Genomic DNA, 10,959 nt, shown 5'->3' with positions numbered 1-10,959 from the left:
CCTCGTTGGCACACCGCCTCTTGTCCACCCTCCTTCGGAGCTCAACCTCCTCGCTAGCACACTGCCTCGTGTCTACCCCCCTACAAGGCTCAACGTCTTTGCTAGCACAACACCTCGTGTCTACCCCCTTAGGTGTTCAGCCTCCTTGTTGGCACATGCCTCATGTCCACCCCCTTTGGGACTCAGCCTCCTCACTAGCACACTATCTCGTGTTTGCCCCCCTTCAGGGACCAACATCCTTGCTAACGCACCACCTCGTGTCCACCCCTCTATGAGTCTCAGCCTTCATACTAGCACATTAGGCGTTTGGCTCTGACAGCATTTGTAATGGCTCAAGGCCACCGCTAGCATATATTTTTTTTTTTTGGGCTTTCCCTTCCAGGCTTCCCCTCAAGGTTTTAAAACAGCTAGGAATAAGTTTTTATAAAGAATGTTTCGTTCTCCTCCCCAACTGACGTAGGCTCTCACCATTAGAGTTCAAAATTTTAGCTAGATTTTCATCAGTTTGATCCAGAAGTTCATAGATTATAAGCTATAATTGGGTTGTTTGTTAATTTGCAGAACATGATCCCATCAATGATAGAGTGTGCAGAGACAATGGTTGAAGAGTGGAAGCATCATATAGACAAAGAGCTCGATGTTTTCGAGCATTTTAAGGTTTACACATTGGATGTCATTTCCCATACAGCTTTTGGAAGCAGTTATGAACAAGGAAGGAGTTTCTTCCAAATGCTGCAGAGAGTCTGCGAGCTATCAGTTAGGAATGGATATAAAGTTCGTCTCCCGATAATCAGGTACATAATCACCGTCACGTCGTTTCAGGTCAAAACCACGTCGACTTTCCAACTGCTAACAATATATTTGCTTGTCGGGATGCAGTAAGATATTCAAATCGAAAGACGACGTTGAAGGAGAGCGACTCGAAAAGAGAATGAGAGAATGCTTCATAGAGATCATAAGGACAAGAGAAGAGAAGTTGATGAATGGGGAAGCAGAAGGGTATGGGAATGACTTCTTGGGATTGCTGGTGAAGGCGAAGAACGAGCCTGAAAAAGCACAGAGGTTGTCTGTGGATGATATTGTGGATGAATGTAAGACGTTTTACTTTGCTGGGCATGAGACCACCAATGCGTTGCTGGCTTGGACTATGTTTCTGTTGGCGTTGCATAGGGAATGGCAAGAGGAAGCAAGGAAGGAAGTCTTCAAGGTTCTTGGTGACAAGAATCCAACAATGGAAAGTCTCCCCAAATTAAGAACGGTAAGAACATTAACATCACTCCACAAAAGAGTGCTCTTCCTCCTACGTTCTTGTGATGAGATCCCAGATTGGTTGGAGAGTAGAACGAAATATTCCTTATAAGGATGTAGAAACTTCTCCCTAAAAGACGCATTTTAAAACTGAGGGTGATGGTGATACTTAATGAGTCAAAGCGGACAATATCTGCTAGCAGTGGGCTTGGGATGTTACAAATAATATCAGAGCTAGACACCGAGCGGTGTGCTAGCGAGGATGCTGGTCCCTCAAGGGGGGTGGATTGTGAGATCCCGCATCGGTTGAGGAGGAAAATGAAACATTTCTTTTAAGGGTGTGAAAACCTTTCCCTAGAAAACATGTTTTAAAACAGTGAGACTAATGTCGATAAATAACGGGTCAAGGCGGACAATATCTGCTAGTGGTGGGATTAAGTTGTTACAAATGGTATCAGAGGTAGACACCGAGCGGTGTGCCAGCGAGGATGCTGACCTCCTAAAGAGGATGGATTATGAAATCTCATATCGGTTGGAGAGGAGAAGAAAACATTTTTTATAAGGGTATGGAAACCTCTCCCTATAAGACGCGTTTTAAAACCGTGAGGTTGACAACTATACATAATGGGTCCTATTACAATTCTTGACTAAAGTAGTACTTTTTCTTGTTTTGTTTTACTATGCAGATGAATATGATCATCAATGAATGCCTGAGGCTGTATCCTCCAGCAATGACATTATCACGCCAAGTGCAGAAGGAAACCAGACTGGGGAGCTTGGTGCTTCCGAGTCGAATTCGGGTGCTGATACCGACGCTTGCAGTCCAACACAACACCGAGTTATGGGGAGAAGATGCAGATGTTTTCAAACCAGAAAGATTTGCAGAAGGGGTCGGGAAAGCCACCGAAACGAACTCGGGTGCATATCTCCCCTTCGGGTTGGGGCCTAGAAGCTGCGTCGGGATGAACTTTGCATTGAACGAAGCCAAAATAGCATTGTCCATAATTCTACAACGATTTTCCTTCACCCTTTCACCTTCCTACTCTCACTCCCCTATTCAGTTTCTTACTATTAATCCCCAGCATGGAGTTCAGCTCATTCTCCATCCAGTTTAACATCTCAACGTGATATGAACCAAGACATCTCAATTATATAATATTAATGTCACGTTAAGAAGAATCAAGCTTAGTTTATACAACAAAGTCATCAAAATACTATGAATAGAATTTCATTTATTCTTAGATGATTATAAATTAAATAGGGATGATAATTTAGAGTTATGATATTTTATTGATGTATTTTAAGAGTTTTATTTACTTTTAAATTATATTTACATATTAATGGTTAATTATAATTCTAAATAATACACAATTGCTAATTATGGTCATAAAGTATGAAAGTTATGTTCATAGAAGGTTAATGGTTTTTATTTCGAGACTATAAAATTATGTATGTTATCTTGGTAAGGTAGACTTGAAAAATGCACTAAAATGAGCACTTTTGTTTTTGTTTAACCAATGGCTAAGTTTCTTGTAATTCCATGTCGTTTAAATTGAATGTTTAGAGTCATTCAAGCTTGACATGATTAACCTTGCTTGTGGAGTGATTCAAATCTCAATCATGTATTCTTGCCTTGAGATATTTGATCTGTTAAGATCGCAAAACAACGCACACACTCGATCTAGATGAACACAAAAAACAGGATAGAGAAAATGTAAGGAGAACTCTAGTTAAAGGATTTATATTGATGACTCCAAGTATGTAGAGTAAGAGAGAATATAGAGAATACAGAAAGTATATTTTTAAAGCTATATATATATATATATATAGTTTAGCTTACTATATATAGATTTACCAGACTATCTACCATGGCTTTACCAGATATAGTTTTTTACTGTACATAACAATTTACTATTTATGACATTTTACTCATTTACCAAATATAGTTTTACTATGTATAACTGTTGACTAAGCAGTAGGCTGCTCATGGCACCATACCAATTGAGGCTTTGTACAACCTGAATATTCCAACATCAACACATTTTGTCAACATGTTTGTTGGATTCTTTGCACCCTCTATCTTCTCCAAACACATCACCATCTTTCACAACCTGCAAGTTAAATGGTATCGTCTTCTGTGTTTTGTCTTTAAATGATAGACCGGGTTCCTCACCAACTGTATGACACACTGACTATCTCTATAAAGAATCTCTTCGTGCTGCTTCTTGCCCAATTCTTCCAGATAGTCAATCATCGATATCGTCTTCTTTCCAGCTTCAGTTATTGTCATGTACTTAGCCTTAGTACAATGCATTTTTGAAGCCTAGACGTTTCATCATCCATGGCTTGCTCCCTCTTGGTTGTATCTCCAACTGTAGGGCCTCATCAAAGGTCTCTAGTTCCCTTTCATCAGCAACAGATAGTGTAATGAAGGTACATACATATCTGGTACTCTGATAGTACTGGATGATCTTCTCAACACCAGTTCAGGTGTCACTTACTCTACTGCTGGTTGCTCTGCAACAACCTCAGGAGTTTGTTGAGTATCTGCTACAAGATCACTAGGTGATTTTCTCCGCAACTCAACCTCAACTCCCACTTGCTTCGTTGTCTTGGAACCTTGCTCCACATCTGGTTCCTCAACAGTAGTCTCAGGAGTTTCATGAGTATCTGAAACAACATCACTATGTGAGTTTCCTTGCAACTCAAGCTCAACTCCCACTTGCTTCGTGGTCTTGGAATCTTGCTCCACCTCTGGTTCCTCAGCAATAGTCTCAGGAGTTTCATGAGTATCTACTACAACATCACTATGTGAGTTTTCCTGCAACTCAAGCTCAACTCTCACTTGCTTCGTTGTCTTCAAACCTTGCTCCACATCTGGTTCCATTTCCAACTGCACTTTCTTCAATTCTCTGACAGTCCTTGTGAAGCTAACTCATTTCTGCTTGCTCATAACGTAGTTCTCACAACGACCCACATCAACAGATTTCAGACCTTCTAAAACTCCTTTCGCAGCCAGCCTCTTCATTCCTTTCACGCTCATATGTTCAAGTCTACTGTGCCATAGACTTGAATTTGAAGCACTCACAGCAACAGCAGCTACGTTCATACACCCTGCAGTGGTGTATAAGGTTCCAGATTTTAAGCCACATACTACCACCGTAGCACCCTTCATAATCTTCCACGAACTCTTCCTAACTTTGTTGCATAACCTGTGCTGTCCAACTGACCAATAGAGATCAGGTTCTTCTTGAGGCCAGGAATATATCTGACATCCTTTAATGTCCACTGATTTCCTGTCGGAGTTTTTATGTAGACATCTCCTTTTCCTTTAATCTCCAAATCTTTGTTGTCGACAAGATACACCTTCTCAAAATTTCTAGACTTAAAATTCCGGAACAACTCTTTATTTGGAGATGAATGAAAAGATGCACCTGAATCCAAAATCCAGGATTCAATCGAACTATCCACACTGAGGATTAGAGCATCCCCAATGTCTTCTGCTGAATTTATAGAATCACCATCATCTCCAGATTTGTGATTCTGCTTCCTCTTCGATCTTGTACAATTTGTCCGAAAGTGACCTTTTCCTCCACAATTCCAACACGTTACGTTTAGTCTATTTGAAGATTTTTCTCGGTTCCTTGATTTTTATCGCCCTTTGTTTGGGTCCTTCGGTTTACTTCTTCCCCATTGGTCAACACTGAGAGCATTACTAGATGAATTTCCAATTTCTCATTTGTGAATACTTTCGCTGAGAACTACATCTCGAATTTCATCAAACTCCAATTTATTAGATCCTCAGGAACTGCTGATTGAAGCAACAACAGTTCCCACGACTCGGGTAAAGATGACATCAAAATCAACGCTTTAATTTCATCCTCGAAATTAATTTCCACCGAACTCAGTTGACTTACGATCATATTGAATCCGTTTATATGATCAACAACAGATCCACCTTCAGATATCTGTAGATTGGACAATCTTCGCATCAAATACACCTTGTTCATAGCCAACGGTTTTTCGTACATATTCGACTGCGCATTCATCAGATCGGACGTTGTCTTCTCATTGATGATGACTCCACCTTCAGATATCTGTAAACGCCACATTTCTGGATAGCATCAGCCGGATCAGCCCTAAGGCTTGTCAAACCTTGAGCTTCCACTGCTCCGTGGTCATGGTATCCGGCATCACCTCCAACAGGGGTTCGTGAAAACCTTTCTGATACAGATAATCTTCTATCTGCATTTTCCAGAAACCAAAATCGGATCCATCGAACTTCTCAATTCCAATCTTTGAACTTTCCATCTTCACAGATCGTGGTGATTTCCGCCTAGCTCTAATGCCAGTTGTTAGGATTGCACAACAACGCACACACTCGATGTAGATGAACACAAAAAACAGGATAGAAAATGCAAGGAGAACTCTGGCTAAAAGGATTTATATTGATGACTTTGCACATGTACAATAGAGAATACAGAGTACATTTTCAAAACTGTGTGAGGGGATATATATATATGGTTTTGCTTACTATATATATAGTTTTACTAGATATAACCATCTACTATATATAACTATTTACCATATATAGTTTTACCAGAAATAGCTTTTTATAATCCTCTACTATATATAACTATTTACCATATATAGCTTCACCTAAGTTTTTACTATTTACTAATGACTATTTTATTTACCAAATATAGCTTTAGTATAACCGTTGACTAAGCTATAAATAAGCAGTAGACTCCATATTCTAACACCGTATCCTATTTCAATCCACATATTCGTTCTAGAGAGGTCCCGTGTCCTACTTCAATCCATATATTTGTTCTAGAGGTCTCGTGTCTTATTTCAATCTGTATATTCGTTCTAGGGAGGTCTCATGTCCTATTTCAAGCCATCAAAAAAAAAAAAAAGTCAACTTTGTATCTCTTCCCCAAGACTTGTTTGTTCTATATAGAGTGCCTCGAGGTTCCTCGAATGCCAACTGTAGATCGGCATGCCCTCAACTAGGACGTTGTAGGACACTAACTACTCGCTCGTATGAATGATGAGATTTCATCGATATAGAGTCAATTCCAATAGAGTACTAACACATATGCAAGCTTTTTGTCTACTCTATTCGGTTTCTTGATTCCAAAACGAACTCCACCACATCTTTCTCACGTCGTTTCCCCTTAAAACTATCTTCCCCCACTAAATCCTTCTTGATAGGATTGTTTGTCTGATAGTCCTAAAATACTTCTATATTTTAAAATTAAAAATGAAATAAATATTTAGGTAATTATAAATAAGAGTGATTTGGGCAATGAGGTTTCAATGATTTGTCCTATTCATAAATAAGTCTACAATCAATAGCTTGATTCCCAAGTTATGCTTTTGGTTTTATGATCAATAATTACTAAATATTCAAATTTTTTTGTTTGTAGTTATTAGTAAACTAATGCTGCACGGACAGGCTATGCTGTTTTAAGGAGCACAAAACAGAGCAGCAACTCAAAGAAACGCAACAATGGAGGATGTTATGAGCAATACGATCTCTGTGCTCTTAATTGCAAGTGTTGCTCTTGGGATCTTCAAGCTTCTTGACAAGCTATGGTGGACTCCGATCAAGATCCAACGGTTCATGAGGTCGCAAGGGATTCAGGGGCCTTCTTATCACTTCATCCAAGGCAACACCAGAGAGATGTACTCCAAAAGAATGACTGCCATGGCCTCCCCCATCGACCTTTCGCATCGGATTCTCCCCCGGGTTCTTCCTCATACGCACTCGTGGCTCAACGATTACGGTATCGAACCTTGGTTTTCTTCGGTTTTAAACATGTTTGAGAATGATTTTGAATACGGATAAACTTGTGCAAACAGGGAGGAACTTTGTTCAGTGGTATGGAACAGATGCTCATCTGGTCATTACAGAGCCTGAGATGATCAAGGAGGTGCTCAATGATCGACAGAAGAACTTCCCCAAAGCAAAACTCCAAGGCCATGTTCATAGAATTTTTGGAAATGGACTTGTCACTGCCCAGGGTGATAGATGGGTCAAGTCTCGAAAACTTGCTCATTTTGCTTTCCATGGTGACAATCTTAAGGTAAGTAAGTTGTTTTTTTTTTTTTTGGTAGAGTAGATATTATTCCTTTTGGGCTTTTTCCTTCTGAATTTTTACTCAAAGTTTTAAAACGCATGTTTGATAGGGAGAGACTTTCACACCATTACAATCAATGTTTCTTTAAAGAATGTTTCGTTCTCGCTAGTACTCGTTCCCTTCTCCAATTGATGTGGGACCCCTCAATCCACCCTCTTTGGGACCCAGCGTCCTTGTTAGTACACCCCCTTCGAGGCCCAACGTCCTTGCTGGCACACCGTCTCGTGTCCACCCTCTTCGGTGCTCAGCCTCCTTGTTAGCACACTGCCTCGTGTCCACCCTCCTTCGGAGCTCAACCTCCTCGCCAGCACACTGCCTCGTGTCCACCCCCCTTCGAGGCCCAGCGTCCTTGCTGGCACACCGCCTCATGTCTACCCACTTCGGTGCTCAACCTCCTTGCTAGCACACTACCTCATGCCCACCCTCTTTGGGGCCTAACATCCTTGCTGGCACACCGCCTCATATCCATCCCCTTTGGGATCCAACGTCCTTGCTAGCACACTGCCTCGTGTCCACCCCCTCCGGTGCTCAACCTCTTCGTTGGCACACGCCTCATGTCCACCCCCATTCGGGGCTCAGCCTCTTCGGTAGCACACCGCCTCGTGTATGTCCCCCTTCAGGACCCAGCGTCCTTGCTGACACACCGTCTCGTGTCCACCCCCTTCAGTGCTCAGCCTCCTCGTTGGCACACCGCCTCTTGTCCACCCTCCTTCGGAGCTCAACCTCCTCGCTAGCACACTGCCTCGTGTCTACCCCCCTACAAGGCTCAACGTCTTTGCTAGCACAACACCTCGTGTCTACCCCCTTAGGTGTTCAGCCTCCTTGTTGGCACATGCCTCATGTCCACCCCCTTTGGGACTCAGCCTCCTCACTAGCACACTATCTCGTGTTTGCCCCCCTTCAGGGACCAACATCCTTGCTAACGCACCACCTCGTGTCCACCCCTCTATGAGTCTCAGCCTTCATACTAGCACATTAGGCGTTTGGCTCTGACAGCATTTGTAATGGCTCAAGGCCACCGCTAGCATATATTTTTTTTTTTTGGGCTTTCCCTTCCAGGCTTCCCCTCAAGGTTTTAAAACAGCTAGGAATAAGTTTTTATAAAGAATGTTTCGTTCTCCTCCCCAACTGACGTAGGCTCTCACCATTAGAGTTCAAAATTTTAGCTAGATTTTCATCAGTTTGATCCAGAAGTTCATAGATTATAAGCTATAATTGGGTTGTTTGTTAATTTGCAGAACATGATCCCATCAATGATAGAGTGTGCAGAGACAATGGTTGAAGAGTGGAAGCATCATATAGACAAAGAGCTCGATGTTTTCGAGCATTTTAAGGTTTACACATTGGATGTCATTTCCCATACAGCTTTTGGAAGCAGTTATGAACAAGGAAGGAGTTTCTTCCAAATGCTGCAGAGAGTCTGCGAGCTATCAGTTAGGAATGGATATAAAGTTCGTCTCCCGATAATCAGGTACATAATCACCGTCACGTCGTTTCAGGTCAAAACCACGTCGACTTTCCAACTGCTAACAATATATTTGCTTGTCGGGATGCAGTAAGATATTCAAATCGAAAGACGACGTTGAAGGAGAGCGACTCGAAAAGAGAATGAGAGGGATGCAGTAAGATATTCAAATCGAAAGACGACGTTGAAGGAGAGCGACTCGAAAAGAGAATGAGAGAATGCTTCATAGAGATCATAAGGACAAGAGAAGAGAAGTTGATGAATGGGGAAAAAGAGAATGAGAGAATGCTTCATAGAGATCATAAGGACAAGAGAAGAGAAGTTGATGAATGGGGAAGCAGAAGGGTATGGGAATGACTTCTTGGGATTGCTGGTGAAGGCGAAGAACGAGCCTGAAAAAGCACAGAGGTTGTCTGTGGATGATATTGTGGATGAATGTAAGACGTTTTACTTTGCTGGGCATGAGACCACCAATGCGTTGCTGGCTTGGACTATGTTTCTGTTGGCGTTGCATAGGGAATGGCAAGAGGAAGCAAGGAAGGAAGTCTTCAAGGTTCTTGGTGACAAGAATCCAACAATGGAAAGTCTCCCCAAATTAAGAACGGTAAGAACATTAACATCACTCCACAAAAGAGTGCTCTTCCTCCTACGTTCTTGTGATGAGATCCCAGATTGGTTGGAGAGTAGAACGAAATATTCCTTATAAGGATGTAGAAACTTCTCCCTAAAAGACGCATTTTAAAACTGAGGGTGATGGTGATACTTAATGAGTCAAAGCGGACAATATCTGCTAGCAGTGGGCTTGGGATGTTACAAATAATATCAGAGCTAGACACCGAGCGGTGTGCTAGCGAGGATGCTGGTCCCTCAAGGGGGGTGGATTGTGAGATCCCGCATCGGTTGAGGAGGAAAATGAAACATTTCTTTTAAGGGTGTGAAAACCTTTCCCTAGAAAACATGTTTTAAAACAGTGAGACTAATGTCGATAAATAACGGGTCAAGGCGGACAATATCTGCTAGTGGTGGGATTAAGTTGTTACAAATGGTATCAGAGGTAGACACCGAGCGGTGTGCCAGCGAGGATGCTGACCTCCTAAAGAGGATGGATTATGAAATCTCATATCGGTTGGAGAGGAGAAGAAAACATTTTTTATAAGGGTATGGAAACCTCTCCCTATAAGACGCGTTTTAAAACCGTGAGGTTGACAACTATACATAATGGGTCCTATTACAATTCTTGACTAAAGTAGTACTTTTTCTTGTTTTGTTTTACTATGCAGATGAATATGATCATCAATGAATGCCTGAGGCTGTATCCTCCAGCAATGACATTATCACGCCAAGTGCAGAAGGAAACCAGACTGGGGAGCTTGGTGCTTCCGAGTCGAATTCGGGTGCTGATACCGACGCTTGCAGTCCAACACAACACCGAGTTATGGGGAGAAGATGCAGATGTTTTCAAACCAGAAAGATTTGCAGAAGGGGTCGGGAAAGCCACCGAAACGAACTCGGGTGCATATCTCCCCTTCGGGTTGGGGCCTAGAAGCTGCGTCGGGATGAACTTTGCATTGAACGAAGCCAAAATAGCATTGTCCATAATTCTACAACGATTTTCCTTCACCCTTTCACCTTCCTACTCTCACTCCCCTATTCAGTTTCTTACTATTAATCCCCAGCATGGAGTTCAGCTCATTCTCCATCCAGTTTAACATCTCAACGTGATATGAACCAAGACATCTCAATTATATAATATTAATGTCACGTTAAGAAGAATCAAGCTTAGTTTATACAACAAAGTCATCAAAATACTATGAATAGAATTTCATTTATTCTTAGATGATTATAAATTAAATAGGGATGATAATTTAGAGTTATGATATTTTATTGATGTATTTTAAGAGTTTTATTTACTTTTAAATTATATTTACATATTAATGGTTAATTATAATTCTAAATAATACACAATTGCTAATTATGGTCATAAAGTATGAAAGTTATGTTCATAGAAGGTTAATGGTTTTTATTTCGAGACTATAAAATTATGTATGTTATCTTGGTAAGGTAGACTTGAAAAATGCACTAAAATGAGCACTTTTGTTT

General features: G+C 41.3%; 2 protein-coding genes across 2 annotated transcripts; both read left to right on the top strand.

Moving 5' to 3' along the window:
• Positions 1-446: 446 nt before the first annotated feature.
• Positions 447-2,487, top strand: LOC111474764 (cytochrome P450 CYP749A22-like). Its single transcript, XM_023119671.1, has 3 exons — positions 447-794; positions 880-1,258; positions 1,935-2,487. The coding sequence occupies exons 1-3, from the start codon at positions 565-567 to the stop codon at positions 2,361-2,363; spliced, it is 1,038 nt and encodes a 345-aa protein (XP_022975439.1). The 5' UTR covers positions 447-564; the 3' UTR covers positions 2,364-2,487.
• Positions 2,488-6,700: 4,213 nt separating this feature from the next.
• Positions 6,701-10,692, top strand: LOC111474763 (cytochrome P450 CYP749A22-like). Its single transcript, XM_023119670.1, has 6 exons — positions 6,701-7,040; positions 7,117-7,340; positions 8,633-8,865; positions 8,951-9,009; positions 9,144-9,463; positions 10,140-10,692. Exons 1-6 carry the CDS (start codon positions 6,764-6,766, stop codon positions 10,566-10,568), a joined length of 1,542 nt encoding a protein of 513 aa, XP_022975438.1. The 5' UTR covers positions 6,701-6,763; the 3' UTR covers positions 10,569-10,692.
• The last annotated feature ends 267 nt before the right edge of the window (positions 10,693-10,959 follow it).

This window comes from Cucurbita maxima, unplaced genomic scaffold (assembly GCF_002738345.1).
Source record: "Cucurbita maxima cultivar Rimu unplaced genomic scaffold, Cmax_1.0 Cma_Scf00650, whole genome shotgun sequence".
In the NCBI taxonomy this organism is placed as follows: Eukaryota; Viridiplantae; Streptophyta; class Magnoliopsida; order Cucurbitales; family Cucurbitaceae; genus Cucurbita; species Cucurbita maxima.
The sequence above is the reverse complement of the archived record's forward strand: the minus strand, read 5'-3'. Positions and strand labels throughout refer to the sequence as shown.

Excerpts from the sequence above, each read along its gene's own strand:
- LOC111474764 (XM_023119671.1), top strand. The coding sequence starts at position 565 with ATGATCCCATCAATGATAGAGTGTGCAGAGACAATGGTTGAAGAGTGG. Across the intron at positions 795-879 it reads GTTCGTCTCCCGATAATCAG|TAAGATATTCAAATCGAAAG; the intron begins GTACATAATCAC and ends GTCGGGATGCAG. Across the intron at positions 1,259-1,934 it reads GTCTCCCCAAATTAAGAACG|ATGAATATGATCATCAATGA; the intron begins GTAAGAACATTA and ends TTTACTATGCAG.
- LOC111474763 (XM_023119670.1), top strand. The coding sequence starts at position 6,764 with ATGGAGGATGTTATGAGCAATACGATCTCTGTGCTCTTAATTGCAAGT. Across the intron at positions 7,041-7,116 it reads CTCGTGGCTCAACGATTACG|GGAGGAACTTTGTTCAGTGG; the intron begins GTATCGAACCTT and ends TTGTGCAAACAG. Across the intron at positions 8,866-8,950 it reads GTTCGTCTCCCGATAATCAG|TAAGATATTCAAATCGAAAG; the intron begins GTACATAATCAC and ends GTCGGGATGCAG.